The sequence below is a fragment of the Aphelocoma coerulescens genome, chromosome 8 (genome assembly GCF_041296385.1).
Source record: "Aphelocoma coerulescens isolate FSJ_1873_10779 chromosome 8, UR_Acoe_1.0, whole genome shotgun sequence".
Taxonomy (NCBI): Eukaryota; Metazoa; Chordata; class Aves; order Passeriformes; family Corvidae; genus Aphelocoma; species Aphelocoma coerulescens.
The window spans coordinates 28525776-28547700 of NC_091022.1; the positions used below are offsets into that span (position 1 = coordinate 28525776).

The 21925-nt window shown below is 39.1% G+C and overlaps 1 protein-coding gene across 3 annotated transcripts in view; it reads right to left on the reverse strand.

Annotated features, from left to right (window-relative positions):
• The window catches only part of USP24 (ubiquitin specific peptidase 24), a 61951-nt gene that overhangs the window by 19354 nt on the left and 20672 nt on the right, over positions 1–21925 (reverse strand). For 2 of the 3 annotated variants that reach the window (XR_011152549.1, XM_069023486.1), the window contains exons 10-41: positions 21537–21695; positions 20350–20464; positions 19709–19812; positions 18439–18546; positions 17866–17961; positions 17603–17764; positions 16339–16383; positions 15657–15764; positions 14896–15045; positions 14115–14246; positions 13501–13612; positions 13167–13243; positions 12145–12285; positions 11936–11989; positions 11641–11756; positions 10791–10857; positions 10521–10631; positions 10053–10151; positions 9803–9973; positions 9130–9215; positions 8895–8988; positions 8477–8632; positions 6050–6147; positions 5223–5318; positions 4841–5069; positions 3817–3976; positions 3379–3534; positions 2777–2847; positions 1892–2052; positions 1419–1480; positions 875–1066; positions 507–624 (exon numbers count right to left, since the gene is read on the reverse strand). Coding sequence is in view for 2 of the 3 variants with exons in the window: in XM_069023486.1 (XP_068879587.1) it covers positions 507–624; positions 875–1066; positions 1419–1480; positions 1892–2052; positions 2777–2847; positions 3379–3534; positions 3817–3976; positions 4841–5069; positions 5223–5318; positions 6050–6147; positions 8477–8632; positions 8895–8988; positions 9130–9215; positions 9803–9973; positions 10053–10151; positions 10521–10631; positions 10791–10857; positions 11641–11756; positions 11936–11989; positions 12145–12285; positions 13167–13243; positions 13501–13612; positions 14115–14246; positions 14896–15045; positions 15657–15764; positions 16339–16383; positions 17603–17764; positions 17866–17961; positions 18439–18546; positions 19709–19812; positions 20350–20464; positions 21537–21695 (3806 nt within the window). In the remaining variant the exon portion in view is untranslated. The remainder of the gene's footprint in view (positions 1–506; positions 625–874; positions 1067–1418; positions 1481–1891; positions 2053–2776; positions 2848–3378; positions 3535–3816; positions 3977–4840; positions 5070–5222; positions 5319–6049; positions 6148–8476; positions 8633–8894; positions 8989–9129; positions 9216–9802; positions 9974–10052; positions 10152–10520; positions 10632–10790; positions 10858–11640; positions 11757–11935; positions 11990–12144; positions 12286–13166; positions 13244–13500; positions 13613–14114; positions 14247–14895; positions 15046–15656; positions 15765–16338; positions 16384–17602; positions 17765–17865; positions 17962–18438; positions 18547–19708; positions 19813–20349; positions 20465–21536; positions 21696–21925) is intronic. The other variant, XM_069023487.1, reaches the window with a different exon arrangement.

Genomic DNA, 21925 nt, shown 5'->3' on the forward strand with positions numbered 1-21925 from the left:
TGACAAGAAGGAGAAAGCCCATTCTTTTTTCTCCAGTTGATCTATTCTGGGCTATATCAGCTTTCTCAGGTGCAAGGAGACTTGCTTGGTGTTAGGTTTTTTTACAAAATGGGTAGGGAGAAGGGAAAAAGAAAGTAGTGGAACTTTTGAGATTCTCTTTTACAAGGAGCTTGGGAAGTTAACTTCCTGCTCGTGTTCCAATTTAGCCAACTTCCCAAGCAGTAACGAGCTAAAAGAATATTCCTTGGACTCATGAAATCAGCATTCAGTTGTGCCTGAAGTTCATCACTGATCTAACAAAGCACAGACTTTGAAGTACAGAAATGCAAGGATACTGGGTCACACAAAAACTTCTAAAATGCTGTTTGGGCACTTATGTAGGAAGTATAGAAAACTGGAGAAATGCTCCACCATTGGTATTAAATCCTGCTGTCTGTAGAATTTAATACTGACATTTGCATTCATGAGACCCAAGACAAAACTCAACATAAAAGAAGCATTTTTACTTTGGATGGAAGTCTTGCTGACTGATTGCAGCACTGCCTGCTGGGGAATGGCTATTCAGAATAATCCTGGATGCTCGGAACAGGAAATCATCCAACAATGGCTTAATCAAAGATGAACCTGAAACACAGCAATCCACATCTACTGTTAAATACTTGTATTATCACTGCCAATGCCAAAAGGTGTTCCACAACAACAAAATCACTGCATAGCACCATATCAACAAATAGTTTATCAAATGTTAAAGGGACCACCAAAATCAGTCCTTATAGCTCTGGATCACTTCTACTGATGTCTTCACGTGTGCTGTCCAGTCATGTGTTAACGCAGAATTCACACTGGTCTAGTCAATTTAAAGAGGAATACTTACCAACCATTTCCTTCTCTGCCCCACAAAGTGAGAGGAGAGTCTTGATGAGCCTCAAGTGTCCTGCTAAGAGGATGTTATCAGCCTCACTCGTCTCGCACTCCGCCGTACGGTTGGGCTCAAAATTGTCGAGCCAGGTGATCTCATCTTCTAACATGGCAGCTGGGCTTATCTTCAGCTGCTCCATTTCTGATGCTGCAAGAAAAATAAAAGGGAACACAGAAAAAATTAGCAGCTTTGGAAATGTAGAATATAAATACAAAGAATTTCAAACAGTTTGGTAATGGCTTTTTCCCCCCAAGTAAATCCCTTCCACCAAGGAACTCAGTTCACTTTCCAGAAGGAATGAGCTGCCTTGCAGCTACCCAATGCCAAGAACAGACCATGCCAGGCACTAGCACAGGACAGTCAGCACACTGGCAGGTCACTCACAGTTCAAGGTGTAATAATTCCTCTGTGAAGGCAATTCTACATCTTTTCTACAGAAGGAAGACGAGCTTGGAAGCTGCCATCAGAATGACTGAATCAGGTGTCCGCACATACTTACATGTCAGGTCATCCAGTAACTGACATCTCAGGTCAAAATATTCTGTACACTGGGACAAAAGTCTGAAACAGGTGTAAAACGAAGAAAGGTATACTTAAAATCATAAACTTCTCTAAGCAGTTGTCTTTAAAGTCTGTGTGCTCTGTCCATCTAACCCAAAGCAGCATAACCATCTAGGTGTGCTTCTGCATGCTGCAGCTTTAAAAAAAATTCCTTCCCAACAGCTCCTTCTGAATGTTAGGAATCATATTGAATCCTGATTTCTTCCCTCGCCTCATAGCAATTCTAATTAGTTATCAGTTGGCAACAAAACAACAACATGCTTTAACTTCTCAGTTACTTCTCTAGAAGTGCAGAATGTCTACTTCCAACACTTGGCAAGTGCTAATCCCTTTTTCCTCAGAGCTTCCACAGTGCCGCTTCTTTCAAAATGCGTCAGATTTGCTTCCTCAATAAACAAACATCTGAGTTACCTCTGGTTGATTCCTCTCATGATGCTGGTTGGTGACCAAAGAGGCAGCTGGGCACCAAGAACAACGCTCAGGAGGAACTGGTTTGGCTTTTGTACATCTGGGTGAGCTGATGTGTCTGTCTGGCTAAGGGTGTACAACTGGTCGCAGGCAACGCGACGAATCTGAAACAGAGTCATTGTCAAACACCAGCAGTTACTCAAAGGTTGAAAAAAATCCCCACACTTCTGTAATGTTAGAAATCTCACAGAGAAAATGGACACTGAAATGGTGCAAACCAGGCTATTAGCTCTGCACCCACTAGCCAGGGTTTCTAGAAATTTAACAAATCTTGTCCATCCCTGAGTGAAAACCTCTGATAAACATAAATTATAAATTCAGATCGAGAGGAAAGATGCAATGCCTTCATGCAAAATAGATGACACATGATGAAATGAAGTGAGCATAAAAATCTCTCAGATTTCTCTAGATATCCAGGGTAATCTTAAATTGGAAAGAATCATTTTTGGAGGGTTCCAGCACTTGGAATAAATTTTCAAAAGTTCAGAAGAGTCCATTAAATTTTACCCAAATCAAAGTTATTTGAAACTTTCCCTGAAATACTAGTTTTACAGAATTTGTGTCACCAAAATGAGACTATTTTCTTTAGACTAGTCACAGCACAATCCTGTGCATCTCATGTAAACCTAGCAAATGTAATACTACAGCATTTTCTATCAATCCATCACCAGATACTGGGATTACTAAAAATTACAGAGGTTACTTATTCAAACATTAGACTGTGGGAATACTTGCAATAAAAAATTTTATGTTCAGACCATATGAAATTATCAAAACACACACATTTCAGAAGGAGCATTTAGGAAGTTTTCAGAGGAAGACCCTCACCTCAGCACTTGGTGATCCAAGCAGAATATCAATGATGAAATCAGCAACACAAGGCAAATTGTAAAAAGATCCTGGAACAGAAAAGTACCAGGCTATCTTATTAAAAATAGTATTTTAAAATAAGTCTTGCAGTAAAATACCACAGCACCTAGAGGACATCAGTACAGAAAAGCAGTAAAGGCTATTTCCTGATCTCCTTCCCTCACCAGAGGCTGCCACCACAATATAACAGCATTTTCCTTGCCTTCCTGCACCACCATTTACACTTCCTGTACACAAAGACTCAAGTGCTAAACATGAGCTATGCAAACAGCAGCACTTACAGAATTACATACTTCAAAGGCAGTGCAAATATTTATATTCTGGCAGTAAGTCAGCTTTCCCAAAACATTTCACTAAGGCACAGCACTGCATGCCTTATTTCAGTCCTGGAAAAATAAAATCCCTGTAATTTTAAATGAAATATTGTGGTTTTAGCTTGAGCTGTCTCAGCTAACAAAACTACAAGTTTCTCACTATTTTTTTTTACTTGACTGTATCCATAAGCCTCCTCCCACCTGGCTTATACTCCAAATAGTGAATAATCCAATTTTTTTCCATACCTAGCTGCTGACTACGTAGCTGAAGGCAGGTTACTAAGAGAGACAAGGCTTCCCCAGCAATGAGAGCATCTTTGGTGGACACAGACTGCTGCCTCACACAGATCCCAGCGTGCAGTGCTGTGGGCTCCCCTTCGCTTCCTGAACTGCAGTTACTTCCTGCATTAAAAAAAAAACAACAAACAACTGCTGTAATTCATTAATTCTTTTTCTGATGTTTTCAGCTTTTGGTCAGTTCTCTGCAATTTGAAAACTTCTCTGAATGCCCGATGAATGTACATAAATTTGCTCAGATTTTTTGTAATTTAATCATATAATGTCCCAAGCTGGAAGAGACCCAAGAGGATGAACATCCAAGGAATTCAGCTTCAAGCTCCTAAAGTGTTCAATTAAGATTAAACCAAACGCTTTTGGATTGGTTTAGGGACACAGTTAACCCACCTGAGCTGCTAAGTCTGTTTCTAATCCCAGCAGGGATGAGAGTGTTGCTCTCTTTGATGGGCTGACTACTTCCCACGAGGTCCAGGCGTCCCGCAGCAGCGGCCCACGAGAGGCGCATGAAACAAGCCACTGTGGAGGTGAAATCGTTCACCTCCATGGTCTGGAGGAACAAGAACCAGCAGTTACTTCTGTGGTATTCAACAATCTTTGTTAATCTCAGAGAAAAGAGGAATGTATCTTTTGGATCACGTCAAATTGACATTTACATTTGTTTTCCTCTCTCTTCTCTACACAGGTTCAAGGCTTCAAGAGTCTTTTTGTTCCCAATGAGAGATTAGTACTGCTACCTTAGGAGAAGTAATTAATTTTTAAATTCTCCATGAGGGTAGACACCCTTTTCACCTATCTGGAGTCAGGCATGCTGATTTCAGTCATTCAATCTATTTGGGAAGCACTGCCCAACAGCCTAACACAGCATACTTGTCACATTAGCTATGAAGTTTCTTTCAACTGGACTCAATGGGTTTTCAACTAACATTTTCTTAAGGTACTGAAACTCAAAAATTTCCTTTTTCTCCACAGTACCATCAAACAAATTTAATTTTTAATGAAATTTTTTTTGAAAAAAACCCCAAAAACCAAACTCATCCAATTCTAATTCAAAGAATCATGGATTATAAAGCTGCAAGTTCAAACAGGAACTTTATGTTTTCAATTCACAGAAAATTAGGAAGAAAAAGATCTTAAGACTTAAGCATGACTGAAGATAAATCACAAGTAAGATTTCTGTATACATCTACTTCTTGTAAGCACTTTTGGGGTACTGCTTCCCTTGGCAGTGCCAAAATAATTCATGAGAATGTTAAAATTCAGATCAAGACTGGAAAAGAGACCGATGGTCAAGATTTTCAGAGGCTTTTAAATGGAGTCAGGGCAAAAACCTGTGTAAAAGACAGATTGATTAAAAATCCAGCTGCCACTGGAGATGACACTGCTACATCAAAATCATCAAACACTTCCTTACTTGTATGGCAACTCTTGCAGCTGGGATGATTTCTTCTACCCTGATGGAGGATCTGTCAGACACAGAGAGCTGGCGGTAGGAGGACTTCTCAGGAGTTCCACAGATGGACATCTGCCTGCTGGCCTGCCGGCTCACATTGCGGAAGGGCCGTGAGGACAGAGCTTCCACCCCATCCTTAATGAAATCCTCATCCAGCAGGGTGGGCATTGTCTGGCCAACCAGCAAGAACCTACATTCACAGAGCAAAAACATCAGGCTTGTATTTGAACACTCACAGAGTGAATGAAACGTAACTCGAAGTACCAATTAATCTTAAATACTAAAAGCTGCACGCTAAAAGCCAACAAAGCAGCACTTTCTCTAATGAAGAGCAATTACATACCTTGCAAGTTGCAGGCAGATGGAATAGACTCCTTGTCTTGTCTCATAGTCTACTTCTGATGGGATGGAATCTCTCTGCATCACATTCACCACCAAACTTAAAAACAAATCAACAAGACAGACTCCATTTGGAAATGTTTCACATTAGGAGAGCTGCAATTAATTTGTCTCTATCCTTCCTTCCTCCTATTCACTCAGCTGAGTCCCAGTTCAAACTGACTTCTTTAGAGGCCAACATCCTCATTTTCCCCTTTTATATCTACAGATGGAAGCTTTCTGCTCCTGCTGGAAAATGCTTCAGGATCTCTTGGGCAGAGGAGTGCCACCAATAGAATTACTAAGAGCAAAGTATACTCGATAAATCTCACATAATCAGCATTGTCAGGGCCTCCAAACCACTCACACTGTGCCTCAACTCTTATCTGAAGGGTCTGGATTTTCAAGGCTGTAATTAAAAATTTAATTTGGTTCTCACTCCATGATCTATACTTTGACTGCTTAAAATCTCCACTGGTGTCTACACAGGGGAGTGCAATATACACACTTGAACCGAAACACTTAAATGTCACCAAACCATCCAAATATAATCCAAACTTTAGTAAAAGCTACACTTCACAAGCTTACTTGTGCCTGATTTGATTTTGAGGTTTAACAGCATGTTACATATGACAGCTACCGGACTATGCTAAAACAGCCTTGGGTGGATTTTTTTCTCTGAAAAAGAAGCTGACAGGTATATTAGTGTGCTACAGTGTGGAAATGGGAAACCACACACAACTGCTAACTAAATGAAGTGCTACAAATTGAGTCAAGGTTTTGAAATCTAACCTCAAACCTCCTGCTCTGAGGAAGTTTTCACAGAAAGACTTGGCACAGTTTCTTGCCATTTCATCATCTGCAGTTGGCATCAGCTTGGAGCTCAGCACCTACAATAAATGAATAAATAAGCAGATGTAAACCACCACCCCTCAGTGTTTTTTTATGTGTTGAAGTTTGAGAGTGTAACGGAAAAAGAATCACTACAAATGAAGCTATTAATAATACACTTACACAAAGCTGTAGTCAGTAAAGAGAAATCAGATATATCCAATAAATCTCAAATATTCAGTACATCGATGGCAATTACAGATGTTTATTCTGAACCAAAGGGCATTTTGATCTCATTGCAGTTTACAGGTTAAGGGAAAGGATGAAGTACATGGAATGTCATCTTCTGGTTCACTTGGTGCTCCTTATTAACCCAAATTATCCTTGCTTCCAGATTTTCAATCAACAGTATCCCACAAAACACCCTACAGATGGCTTACTTACTGGTTCACACCTTCTGAAATACAATTGTATTGCTATTATTCTGGTGTTCCTTTGTAAAAGATGGCTCAGGTAATTCTAGATGCCTTATGATCACCACCACTCTATCATCCCCCTCCTCTTTTAAATCAGCACTAAACTTCAGAGTGGAAATCTCAGAAACATGGCCAGAAGGAAGTCTGTGGTCTCTGTGGGTCAGTTCTCATTTATGTTTATAATCCATTTCACTTCACATAAAAAAAACCCCAACACCCAAACAAACAAACAAACCAGAAAAAAAACCCACAAAAACCCCAAAACCATCAACCAAACAAACCCCAGCCCCTCCCAAAACCCCAGAAAACGCCCCAGATATTATTTACTTTCTTGAAAAGTCTCTTTGAAAGCAAACAATGCTGCAAACAAAATACATCCCTTCCAGGTTCACAGGTCAGAAGAATGTTTTACAGAGTTCAAGGCATGAAATCTTATCACCCCCTGGACATCTGCAACATTCAATTTTCATCTCTTTCATATGTTCTGCAAATTTGCTGCACACATTTTTTTCAGAAAGCAGTTCAGACTGGTTCCCACATTTTCAACAGATCACCAGCTGAGGGGATAAAAAAGCACATATTCCTTTTCCTGACAGAAACCATCTTCCAATGGGCTTGACTGGAGCTGAGGAATGAGTCCACTCATATAATCTACACATCTAATCCAATTTATTACTTCTCATCCCTTGCCAGAAAAGCAAGCATTTTCTGACTTGCTTTCATTACTATTTTCTCTGGCACAGAAGCAGCAGATAACAGTCCCATCCTACTGCAATATAACCTGTCAGTTCAACAAGACACCCTAAACGTTTACATTTGCTTTGAGTTGTAGAACTTGTCAACATATTCCAAAGACATAATCAAGTATCTTTCACTCCAGCTGTACAGAAAAGGGGGGAATCCTAAGGCAGGAGTGTGATGACAGTGTAGGAAGATGAAGAGCTAACATTAGACTGTAGAAACCTAAAGGGAAGCAACTACGAGACAATTCCTACAGTCCTACAGGAGACAATTCCTCCTTTTTCCATGAAGGAAAGGGAGTAACTTTGTCTCATGTTCTGGAAGCAGCTGGCAATCAGTCCTTCAACCTCAAGTTGTTCAAACCACATTTGTAATGGGCCCTTAGAAACAGCAGGACTTGCAAGTAGAACTAAACACTGTCCAGCTTTCAGTGTGCAGGTTACAGTGTCCTACAAATGGACACCAGCTGAACTCCTGTACTCCTTAAAATCCATTCACTGAACTCTAGGAGAGAATCTTTACATGGTCCAATCCAGCATTTTGGCTAAAGCATTTAGGAGATGCTTTGGGGTTAAAAAGTTCTATGTATTCCACTCTACCTGTGCAGCCAAAACAGGCCAGAGGCCTCTTGGTGAAAGCCCTGCATGTTTGGATAGTGAAAATTCTTCCCAGCTGAATGCTTTGTAAAAATACTCTTCCATAGAGAGAAAATAGGAGACTTATACAGCACAGAAGTTTCTGACAAATTTAATCAAGCAAAACTAATTCAACTTAAAATAGCTCCCATTAATTTCTAAGTGCCAACTTTTTTTTAATACATGTTTTTTATATATACACACACTAAAAATTGCATATTCAGAGATCTAGAGATTCAAGCAGGAATTTTACCTAAACAGTAAGACTGATGTTTTTTTGCTCCTCTCCACTTACTTCAGAACACTCCTTCCACCTTGCAAATCACATAAAGAGGAGCCTGGTTTCTCAGTAAAGTCTCTGAAGGGGAACTTTCTGTCCCTTCCATTCTGTGTAAAATTTATCACATGCATAAAAGCAGATGGTGTCATGACATTTGCATTATGACCCCATCACAGTGGACTCCTGCCCAAAAAACTTAAAAATACTTAAATCTTTGTGCTCAAAAACACTGAAAGAAGCAAATTTGTTTTCTTACCTCTAAATTGTAGAGCACTCTGAAGGTGGACATGCCTGGAGCAAAAGATCTGAAAAGACTTTCTAGTATTGAACTGGCACTGGGCTGATGTTGGTGTTTTGAAGACAAGGATGGGGATTTTGAGGACTGAGAACTGGATTCTGAAAGCAGTGTTTTCTAGGAGGAAAAAGCCACAAAAGAAATATTTTGAGATTCCTGTGTTTTGCTGTAATTGGGAATACATTTCTTATAACCCCTGTAATAACCCTCTCACCTCTGGCTGCTTGGAAATGAGTCAATAATGAACATTGACTTAACATGAACATTATTTTGCAGTAGTTTCAAACCCTCTGTTATTATAATCTGACAGGGAATTTAAGAAACCTGATAGTAAAATCCTCTTTGTGTAGCTCACCATGATCAATTATTTAACCCATACCTTCCTTCCCAGGGAATCAAGCTGATCAAGAGCCTCCTGAATAGCTGGGTCAGTGGGAATCAGGAGCAGAAGTTTCCTCACTCGCAGTGTTATCCTGAAAAGAAATCAGAAGTTATTTGCACAAAATGGGCTCAGCCACACTAGCCTGGTGGATGCTTGCACACAGTGGAGTGAGTACTCAAACGGGGCACTGGGAGCAGTTCTTCAACATCTAGCAACCATTTAATTTGCTTACCTTGGCTCCTCCAGGTTGGCAAGCTGGTAAAGCATATCAAACACATTACACACGAGAGCCATGACTACTCCAGGGAGGGATTTCTCCTGAGAATTAAGCAGAAATACAAAGGTCTTTTCCTCCCTTCTCTGTTACATGTAAATTTAACAGAGCTCTTCACTGAAGCAAATGGCCCAGATGCCAAGTCCCAGCTACTTTCTAGGCTGAGACAACATTTAAATTTTTACATTATTCCATTTCCCCTTTAACAATTTTTGAAGTCAGCTCTTATGACAAGTAAAATACAAAGCAGACCAGGAGTGATCTGAACATGCCAGTTGATGCTTCTTAGTTTATTTTCATAGTGTAGCTTTACTAGTAATGAAAATGCAGAATTCTCTACCCTCAAAAACACATAAAAAATTAAACCAGATGGGTCCTGTTTGTTTAAAAGACCCTGCAGAGATGAATAAACACCAAGCAGGCTACCACAGGTGAGAGAGTACAGATTATAAAGTCCAACCTGCATGCACAAGGCAGTTGTGTACTTAGATGATTTGTTTCAATTGCAGTTTGAAAGCAAAACCAGATTACTAAAGATTGGATGATCTCACTGGAGCTCCTACTCTCTCCCCCAACTATCCCTGCTTCAGGAAAAATCTGAGGGAAGGCTTCAGGTCATATTATGCTGTACCTGTTCCATTGCATAGGAGGAGCTAAATACACTGCTGCTGTTGCTGGAACTGGTTGAGGAATCTGCAGAGCTCCCTGATGGAGTCCCACTTCCTGATGTTTTTACTGTAAGGATTTGCTCATCAGAGAAGCCCAGCTGGTGGAGTAGCTTCTGATCTTTGTTTACTGTTAGCTGCAAGAAAATATTTATCCTTTAGTTCTGGAAGAGACTCAATCTCATAAAGAATAGGAATTCTTTGCAGTTAACATACCAGGCTGTCATTGGCAAATATCTGTATGTTATCCACAGGTGAATTCAACATCTTTGCTATCTTCCACCTGACACTTCCTACAGTTTCATTGCTATGAGCCTGTGAAATTAAACAACACTGGTTCAGTAAGTCTGCTCGAGCAGTAAATGCCAAGAAAAATTAAGGTCTTCCCAAAACAAGTCTTCCTGCACAGGGTGGCAAAAGTATTGCCCATAAGAGTGACAGGGCAGGGCAGCAGAGAAATGCTCTAACACCAACAGGACACAAAAACCTTATTTTTTCCACCCTAGAATGATGATCAAAATACATTTGGTCCACAGGCACTTCCATATTCATATTTTTAACATTTTCAAGAAGAGTTTTCAAGCTGACTGGAGTCTTTATAACAATCTTACTCTATTTATAAAACCCACCAAGAGTGGCTACATAACCAACAGCCCATGGCACACACAAGCTGTGCCCACCTACCTCTATGGTGAAGGTATCTTTGGTAGACTCATAAGTAACATTAAGGGTTAAAAGATGTCCATGGAAAGAGGCACCATGAGGTAGAATAGTTCGGGGAACAGAGTAAAGGTCCTGCAGGAAGAGAAGGATGACAGTAAATACCACCCTTGAAAACAAAGACATTTCTGGGATGGCTGGTAACTAGGGTTGCATGTTAAAATAACTTTTACTGTTTTTAATAAGGTGAAAGTTGTGTTCTTAGCCTTGCCTAGAAGGAAATACACATCTTACCTCTATTGTTATCACGTAACGCTCTGCCAACAGCAGCAGTCTCTCAATTATTACAAGTTTAGTTGACCTAAAGATAAACATTGAGAACAAGAGTAACTTGTCTCGCACATTCATTTCCAACGCCCACGGGTAACTACCATGAATTGTCTGGTTTTGAAGGTACCTTCTTAAACTTGGAGTTAATTCAGCAGAAATGAACTAGGAAAACAGGCCAAGAGGCTTGTGTTGTACTGCTTGAGATGTTGCCAGCTTCAGAGGAAGCTCCATGTTTCTAAAGGTCCTGCCCCACGCTCCTGTATTTAGGTTACTCATATTCAGGTATGACTAAGTAGGTTTGAGGCTAAAAACCCATTTCTCTCCTAATTTAAAAAGAACCAAAACCAAGCTCCATTGCCCCAGAAATACTGTGTGATTAATATGCTGGTAATAAAAATAAACCTGTGGGTGTTTTTTGCTTTGTTTTGTTTTTGGTTGGTTGGTTTTGGTTTTTGTGGGATTGGAGGCAGGGTGGTTTTTTTGGTTTTGATTAGTTGTTTTGGGTTTTTTGGTTTTGATTAGTTGTTTTGGGGTTTTTTGGTTTTGATTAGTTGTTTTGGGTTTTTTTTTTTTTTTTTATTTCTACTTGGCTTTGGTTTTCTTTGTTTCATTGTTTTTTTTTTTTTTAATTTAAACAAGAGGTTTTTCCAAATCTCTGGAACCCTATTACATAGCAATTGGAATATTCAATTGAGAAACCACCAGAATATACAACTACCCATTACTGAGAATTTTAATTGGCACTCGAAATCTCGTGGAAAGCAGCTGAGAGCAAATTATTCCTTGATATTTATTCCTTGAGAGGCTGGCCTACCTGTAAGGAGACTGAACTGATGTTGCCACTGTAGGCATAGCAGTTGCTGTAAGCATTTTTGTAGCTCTTGTAACAGCATGTGTTAGTGTTGGACCTCCAAGTGCAGAGCTGGCTGCCTGCAACACAGAGCAGAGCAAGGGCTGCTTTACAGGGACAGTCAGGATGTCCTGGAAAGCTCAGAGGACAAAAAATATTTGTGGAAAGAATTTATTTTTTTTTAAATGGAATTAGCATAGACAATTATTCTAAGATACAGAACCAAAGGGATGTAGAATAATTAAAATTTGCCCTTTACCTCTAATCGTGTGTAGCAATCAGCAATGAATTTCTTGTGCAGTGATACTGAATCCTGAAGATAAAATGTACAAATTAATTACAACTTAAACTAATATCATGGGAAATACTCATAAACTACCTAGAACCCAACAAATTAAACAGCTGAACATGCAGAGTATCAAGACTCTATGAATGTCAAAGCACATTCATGTACAAATATATGCCTACCTTTTTCAATCTAGGAGTTAGATTAATATAGCTGTAATTTATTATCAGTTGAATAGCTTCATTGGCAATTTCTTCATCTGGTGACTCCATTGCAATCTTCCAAATGAAATCCATTCCTATTAATTCCAGTTTTTCTACGCTCTACACAAGAAAGAACAACAGTAAAACATGACTTGATTTCTTACAGGGACAAAACTGTCTTACATCTTGTTGGAAAAGCACCTTTTGATTAAAACTTAAAAATTTTCTTTCCCAACATGCTGCCAAACTTTGGCACAATGTAAAGTTAAACCAACTGCTGCACATCTGTGTATTTATACAAGAAAAAAAAATTGTTTACTAGTGGAAAAACACATTCCAAAGAGCAATTCCAAATCTCAGTCAAGCCAACTGAAAAATTAAAAAATTTAAAAGCATGGAGAAATTTAATCTAGAATGGAATTTGTTTCAAAAAAGGTCAACATGGTAACTAACCACACAATAAATCATCACAAAACCTGCTATGATCCTTGGCAAAAAATTCTGCATTTGAAGTAAGTTCTCTGTGATAAAGATCTAAAACGCTTATGGAAAACTACTTAACATATAACCATTAATTTAACAAAACCATTGAAGGATCAGAGTCAAAAATTATAGTAGGTTAGAATTTAAATGTGATAAGCCTAACTCCCATGCAAAGAAGAAAAGTAAAAAATAATTAAAAAACTACTTTCCCTGCTAGGGAGAAGGAAAAATTGCATACTAGAATTCATAATTACTTAAAAAAATAGCTCAGTCATTCCTCCTGCAAAGTTTTCCAAGCTACAAACCAGCTTCCAGCTACCAATTGCTGAATTTTAAATGTTGAAATTGACTCGCCAAGTTTTCGCTTCAGAATTTAACAATGCTAATGCTACAAGGACAATCTGCACGTTAATACAAACACGACCATGTCAAACAGCTGCTACACAATCCTCATTTCACCTCCTCCTGTCCCTAAGAGGCCACAGGGAGGACACAAGAACTTGCCAGAACACACTCACCAGCTGAGTTCCTTGCCTCTTCAGGCGATGGTCACACAGGTTCACATTTTCAAAGAAAGTCTTAAATAAACTAAAACCTTTAAGTGAAAAAAAAAAGGTGCAGATTTTTTATTCAAGTCAGGCTTAGTTTCTATGCTTTTTTAAAGAAATGAAGATACCAAATACAGGAGACAAACTTTTCCCTCTACAGCTAATAAAAACCAAAATGATAGAAAAAGACTCCATTATTATATTGATTTATAGAACTGGTTAGATGTTTGATTTGAAGGCTTTGGAAGCAAATTTCTGCTATATATTTCAACCCCAAATCTGTTCACCAAAGCCACTTTCTTACCATTCATAGTAATTTCATATGATTCCAGTTTAAGAATTTTCTCTTTGAAGAGCTGTTGCTGTACATCACTCTCCAGATCATGCTGCCCTTTTGTAAACCACTCAAAGCACATCTGTGAATGAAAGGCAGATATATTTTTTACCCCACTGTCACATCAAATATTTTAGTTTTATACAGCAAACTATGTCAGATACCACAGTAACTCATCTTGTAGAGGCTTTATCTACAGCAAGAGGTTCAAAATCTCATCTCCTGGTAACCTCACATGTTATAGAGACTGCATTGCAGCTTTAGGGTACTTCATAGTCACTTTCCAGACAAATAATGCTGAATGTCTCTTGTGACTGCACCAACCTCCACATACCCCTTTTCAAACCAGCATCTCCAACTGATCTCCCAGCCAACATCCCTCCTCCAGTCAAATTTAATGTTAAAAGAGCATCCTGGCCGTAAGTGAACACCTCTGCTGCTCTAGCCTACACAAAGCATAAAATGCATGACAAGTTTGTGTTTGCTACTCATACTCCACATGTCTCAACAAACACACATGCTGCTCATGATCCATTAAAATTCCTTCTGCAACCACAGAAACCGACTTTTCAAGTTTTTCTTACCTCTCGATCCAACTCACAAACATCTTGGCCAGTTACAAGGCATTCCCAGATCTCCCTGGCACGATTCCAGCCCAAATAAAGGGTGGCTTCTTGCAGAAAAAATGCCAAAAATTTTAGATGTGCCTCCAAATACTGAGAAAGAGGAAACAAAAACTCAAGCTTAAGACTTTTCTTTCTGAAACAAGAACTCTGAGCATTCATTTCTTCTTTTTTTTTTTTGCAAATTTAGTTGTCAAACAGTACACTTTAAAAAGCCTGGAAACAAAAACTGTTCGTGAGATTTATTTTTATTTTAAACATACTTTGTGGCTACCTTTCTAAAAACAAACCAACAAATCCCCTTGGATTTGCTCTTACTTTGCTGGTGGGGATATCATTTGACACTAAGTCAAAAGTAGCGTGGAAAAAATGATTATCAAAGCATTAGCAACAAACTGCTATTTGTGTGTGTGGCTTCTATGTGCTAATTAGCAAATCTGTTTCAGGTATTAAGAGCTTCACAACACATTCAAGGGTATCACCTCTACCAGGAACTGAAGCTGGTGAAGAAGCTGTAACAGGCTTGGAGACAATAGATCCTAGGATGGGGAGATCTAGCTCTCCACCAGGTAAAGACTTGGCTAAGGAACTGTCATGTTTGCACAGCTTTCCTCTGTATAATAACAAGGCTACAACAAGCCTTCCTAGATAAATATTAGAGCTATTTATAAATAAAAAACCTAGAGTAATTATTCACCAGTGAATTTCAAAAATGAAACAACAAGGTAAAGAAATTTGGTACCTCCCGGTAAGTGTATCGGCCATCCACCAGCGTTGCTCCAACCAGCCCTCCTGGGCCTGCCACAGATGCAGCCAAACGGTGACAGGATATCAAGCTTCCTGTCACCAACTTCACTATTTCAAAGTTCTTCTTTAAATCTTGAATAATGCTCTTGGCAATAAAATAAAAAAAGAGAAAAGACGTTTTTAAAATAATAGAGAAACAGGGATGTGCATACAGCAGTCTGCTCTTCGACAGATGTGCATCTCTTATCAGAAGGGGTCATGTTCCCCCCTCAGAGTCAGCTGTTCCCCTTCCAAGGGCCCAACCCCCCTGATGTTTGTGTTTTCAGCATGTGCTGAAACACACGTTCTGCAGATTGCAAAGTCCCACACCTCCACACAGCCACTCTACAGCACACATGATTGCTGGTAGTTCAGTCTGTTTTCCAAGAGTCAATGTCAATTCAATTACAAAGCAGTTGGTCTAAACATTAGCCATTGTTCATTTCTTAACACAAACATGCCTGTTAATTATTCTACAAAAAGCTGAGAATAAAATAAATTAGTCCTGACACAGCAAACAGATTTATATGTACACACACACACACTCACAAAGGGACAGCACAGCACCTCTACGCCAACAGTTTATGCTACAATGCTAAACTACTTTTAGAATTGTTTATTAGCTAATTTTTTTTTTTTTAATTCCAACTTCCATGTTTGGCAGAGCTACACAGACACAACAAAGGCTTCAAAAATCTTGTCAGCATATAGCCTTACCTTGTCTTGTTTTTGGTAAGTTTGCTTAATAAATGAACGTGTGATTTCATGGAGCTGACGCAAGGCTGGCACCACCCACACAAACTGAGGATTATTGTGCTGGGACGACTGGTAGCAGGAAAGGTAAAAACAATTACACATGTGGCACATGCTCAACAATAGATTAACTTTCCTCTCAGACTCCTGGAAGCCTAATGATATCTGATAATGCTGCTGTTCCAAAACAACAGCTATCACCTCTGCTGGCTTCAGTTACTTGTTCCTGCTCCCTTTTTGAACACACTCAAAGTGTCCTTCTTCACTTTCTACAAGAAGTCCCTCGATATAAACATTTGCCATTTTGCTATCCCTATTATCAAGCCCAAAAGTACCAGCTCCTTGCTAGAGAACATGCAAATTAAGTAGCCAAAAAGAACTCAATTGCACCAGGGAGAGATGATAACCACCACCTTCCTCAATTATGGGAGATGAAGCAGGTCCAAAAGGGCAAAAAAAGGCAAATCCAGTCAAATGATGTTACTTACTGCTAAAGCAAGAGCAACAGAGGAAAGAATCTCAACTACTACTGAGGCTTAAGAGACAAGAAATTTCGGATTGGTGCTGCAAGCAGCCCCCTGGATAGGAAGCAAAGGATACTTAAGCTGCATTTTGAAAGAGATCCTACAAAGAATAACCCTCCTACCTCATTTTTAGAACTGCTCATCACTTTTCTGGGAGGCTTCATTTTCTGTAAAGTTTGACCACACAGACCAGTACTGAGGTTGCTTGTTCAGAGAAGTGATGTCTGGTTTAAATACTGACAACACCCAAATACCACCTACACACTCAGAGAGGTTGAAGGAACCTGCCCATAACAGACAGCTCCCCACTGAAGACTCCCTCACAAATTTGAGAAAGCTGCCTTAACATTACATTCCCTCCCAGTTAATGTCTTCGTTTCCCTAATGAAGGGAAATAAGAACACCATGTATTTTTAGAAGTCTGCTGTATGCTTACCCCAATCCCTTCTAGTTTACAATTACAGCTTTTGTTAGTGTTTCCCACTGCAGCACCTCTGTAAAAGCCCTTGCCAGAATATAATTAAAAGGAATGAGATTAGGAAAGCATAAGAGGAGATCCAAAAGAAAAAAAACCTACAAGACATTGAGAACCCAAAATTTGAAATCCATATTCATGAACACACAGAGAAGTGTGATCAATATCAACAGCCAACACACTATGCCTCCTGAACGTCTAAAATCCTCTACAGAGGATTTTAGCAGACAAAACCTGATTTATCATGAAAGAAATGAACAAAAAAAGTAAAAGCCTTTTTCTTTATTTACAGCACACTTCAGGCTGGAAAAAAAAAGAAGACAGGAGCATTCCTGCAGGCCTCAAGAAAAACTGCCTGCTATGTAACGGTGCAGGAGAGAATATATGGAGTCTTTTAAGCCATGCACATCTCTGCTGCTGCCAGGAAACAGTACAGGCAGCTTTGGGAATGGCTTCTTTATGCTACAGGAAGAGAGTTAAGTATTTTACTAAAATACAAAACTACTACAATTTAAATATCAATTTGCATTTTGAGACTTAACGGTCATGCCAGAACACATGCTTTACTCAAAAAAAAAAAAACTAATCTAGGCTTTCACATGAAAGGGACAGTTAAAATACTGACATACCTTTACAGTGGTTCCATTTGCAAATTCTAACCTTGGGCCCATCCTGGTAGTTTCCCATAAACTGATCACTCCTTGTGCTGAAAATTTGCTTAAAACAAAGGCAAGAGACTTACTATGAGTCTCATGATCAACAAAGTGGCTCACACAAAGCCTACCCCTCTCGTGGACTCCCCAAGGTAAGAACTTACAGATGGGACACACAATTTGTGCATCTTGCAAGAAAAGGGCAACATTGAGGCTAGATAAGATTTCATTTTGGAAAAGATAAAATAATGAACCAACCCTCTTAATATCCTCTATGCATTTGATGATGTAGCTCCTTTTGATTGCCTCTTTCACTGCATAAGCATCACTGAGGATTGTCAGGTGTTCCTCCAAGGCCTGCTGGATAAGACTACACGGTAATGTTGGAAGATGAGCCAGCTCCCAAAGTACCTCCAGAACCTGGAGGAAGAAGGGCAAGGATAGTCAGGACCTAGGGAGTACAGAGACTAGCAACTCTACCTTTAATAAACCAAAAATCCAGAGGAAAACCATCCACTTGCCTTGCCAGTGGTTGTTTCCACTCGTGCTTCTCGGCCGATGCGTCCGATGAGGCTCAGCAGCTTCTGCCTCACTCGGTCACTCTCTGTCTCCCAGCTCTGGACAGCAAAGAAATAATGGTTAAAGCACCTCTGTCAGATTGTTACATCCCAAGTGTACACAAAAATATAATCCACTTTTGCTTTACTGCAGGAAAATCAAAACACAAACAAGTATGTCTCCACCACACGTATTTCCTTATTTCTGTTGGTGGAAGTTACAGCACTAGTTTGCTCAACTCTTTTTCAAATACTATTAGGGATTAAATATAATAATAATAAAATCTCACTTCAAGTTCCTTAGGACTGGCTACCTAATGTACTTAAAATCCAAATCACTTAGCAATACAGTAGCAGATTAGACTTCTGGGTTAGCATGAAAATGAGTAGCAAAAGTGTTATTTTTTTAATAGCAAATTTTACATTTATATAGAAAATATAAATGTATTTAAGGCATTTGCCTTTCAGTAGGCTGGATGCACAAGTACATCTCACCACCTCTCTTCCTAAGGAATGTAAATTCATGTGAAAACTTACCTTTTGGATTAGAACAAATAAATGATTGAGCTGATCAGAGCTAAACTTCACAGCAGCTGCAGCAATAATGGTATGTATGTTCTCAATCACAGTGGAGGATTGTCCCGACTGAAAAGGAGGAGGAAAACACAAGAAGGTAGGTCTTTAACCCAAACAAGATAGGGAAAAACCTTCATGTAAGCATTATCTTACTATTCATACTAATGAGTGAGAATAGAAACTTTTGACATGTGGAAACTTTGGCCAGAAACAAATCTTCCACTGCAGGAAATGGTTTTCTTCTCTGTGCAAATGTTGGTATTTTAGACTAAACTCATTGAACATTGTCAGCTCTGCAGTGTGTGTGGCATAATAGCAAGTTTTTAACACTTAGCAGAGTTGAAATGTGATTCTAGCTCCCTCGCTTTTATTCTTTAATAAAAAGCAATACTTCCTCCCCCTCTCTGGCTGCTGTTACCATGGTGCTCCCATCCGTGTGGGAGGAGATTTTGTATTGCTCACTTTTGAGTAAAGCCTGGGAGAGTTCCAAAGATTCAACACCCCACACGTGAACCTCACCAAGCAATGGAAAAGGTGATGTTTGCATTACTGCCACTGCAGCAGCTTGAAGCTGCTGTAGTGATGGCAGTCTTGTACTTTCCTGCTTTAGAATTGTTTCCAAAGACTTCTCATCCAGGGAAATGAGGAGCACAGACAGTTCAGTTTACTCTGAACTTGTGTTTCTAACATGTCAAAAGTTAGATAAACAGTTGCATAAACACTCAAACCACCTTCCCCACACAGTAATAAGCTGAATATCCTTAAAGTGAAGGCCAAAAGATGACTTGCCAGTCAATTTTATGGACATACAGGAAGGTAAATGGGAATTCCTACAGTTGTAGCCCACTCTCTTTAAAGTCACTCTGACTTTAAATTCATACCTCCAGCCACAAACATTAATATCCTAGTTTGGTCTAGACAAACACTCCTGTCACCTGTTTCAAGCTGACAACCTCTTATGCCAAGTCAAATACTTTTGCAGTCCCTTAACACTTGTTGCTAAGAAGTGAACTTCATCATAGGATTTAACAGGTGTGATACAAGAAACTACCAGAACAATGGGAGTAAAGGAAGAAGGAGAAGGAAGTCTTTGCATTAATTATACTGCTAAAATCTCAACACCTCCACATTGCAATAGAGATGTATAGATTACTTTAAAAAAATCTCTTCATCAGAGTTGTTTGCTTCTGTAAGACAGTCTAAAAGCACCTGCCTAGTCTTGATTGCTTACCTGAATTCTCCAAATTTTAGTGAGCTCATCTAAGGATAATTTACTGCCCAGCAGCTCAATAATTCCCTTTATACGATCACAGTATTGTGCTTGGTCTATATTACCTGTGAAACAAAGAAAGGCAACTAAATGAATATATTTCATTTAAACAGTAAATAAACAGTATTAGATACATTAAATGAATTTAAAAGAACTAGTTGCTTTAAAAGAGAGAACAAAGCTATCTTTATTTGGAAAGTCTGTAACAGTAAAGAAAGACAAGTCTACCAGTACAAATAAAAAGAACTTTTCCATGGCTTTTCCATTTTTATTTTGTTTTGCTTCATACATCTGATAGCATACCTACAGAATGTTACTACTTGGGGAGAAAAATACCTCTTTTCCCTCTTTTCTAGAGGATAACAGTATACAAACTGAGAGTAAAAAACCCCAGGTAGAGCAGAAGACATTTGCACAGATGTCAAGCAAAGGATTAGATGATAGTAACAGAATTTGCAGGATTTTACTTCATTTTGGAGACAACAAAAACCTTGAACTCTCTGGTTAATACTGCTTATTAAAATGTACTGAAAGGGAGAGATGAGGTTTTTAAATTTAAGTCATTCAAAGCACGTGCCAAAAGGCTTTGTGAGAGTTCTTACCTTCCAGAGCAATGGACAGGACTGAATTCTCCACAAGCCAGTTCAGCAGTCGGTCTGTGTCTATGGCATTCTTCACTGACTTGGAGACAGTGCTGTCTTCTATTAATTTCGTTACCTAGAAATTGCAACATGTGAGATTTTAACAAAAAAATTCCTGCCTGCATCACACACACAACGAAATCCATTCAAAAAGGCTTACAATGAAGCTTAAGTGTGAATCCTGAAATATTCTGAGTACAGAAGGTGTTTGAGATTTTTCAGGTCAGTTGTTTTTGGCGGGGTGTTGGTTTTCTTGATTGTTAGTCTGTTTTGTTTTTCAATAAGCTGTTTAAAGGCAAATTCCTAACCAGAAACACCATGTCATCAGTCTCTGATGCAGCAGAATCTTATTCTCAGTCTGACACAGAAAATCTGGCCTGTGCTGCCAGGTATTTTTCTACAGATATGCCAGAAGTAGGTTATCTCAGGCTTGTTACACTCAAATCAGTGTCCTATTTTTTATCCAGTACTGAACTGATACAGGCTCCTCACTCTAGGGAGAAAGAGCACATTTCTGCTAAAATCTTCAAAAGCTGCACTTTTATAAATTCACCACGGATACACAGAATTTATGATTAAGAACCAAACAGCAGTGAGGTTTAACATCTCAATTTTCTCATAAATAAAGGAAAAAAAGCAGAAAGGATGGACTCAAACATTACGGTATCCGTGTGCAACTATAATAAAAAATACAATTACATAGTGCAATGACCTGATATGAGTGGACTAAGACATCAATATAGGTTTAAGTCTCATTTGGGGTTTTTTTCATTTCCTCTCAACAAAAGGAGAAAAAAGGGATGTGCCACAGGATGCTCAGGATTATCCAGGAGTGAACAGTCAATGAATAGCATAGACCAGTACTTATAAATCAATCTAAAATTGCACTTCTTAGAATCATGCACTTCTCAAACTGTGTCTGATTGGGAGGCCTTGCAGTGGCTACTAATATTAACCACTTCTGTCATATTAACTTGGTTTGGTGTTTATTTTGAACTGAGCTTTTGCTAAGGCAACACAATTTGCAAGGAAATATTGCGCCATCTCTTTTTTTTTTTAGGCTGTGGTTTCAGTGGCTTATTAACAACCCATCCCACCCAAACACAGGCTCCCATGTGCACACAGAGACAGACAAAAAGCCAACCTACTTCTTTGAGGGAATTCATTTTTGCACTGAAGTGGGGGGATTTCAACATGCGCAGCAGAATGTCCAGCCGCAAGTCATCGACCGCCGTGACCAGGTCAGGTTGGAAACGCATACACAGCAGTTTGATCCCAGACAAGAGCTCAGGGATACTCACCAGTCTCTGTTTGCAACAAAACAACAAGAAAGAGACAAGTAGAGGCATTGGTATTTTTGCTATTCTGCTACAGATGTCAGTGACTCACAAAGAGTAGGTTTAGTGACCAGACTGTTTAATCAAAACACAGCAGCTGGTACATCTGAAAGTATTACTTGAAATTACATCTGAAAGTATTACTTGTACACTAGAAATTTTAAGGCAATAAAACCTTTGGTTAAAGCTGCAAGTTTGGT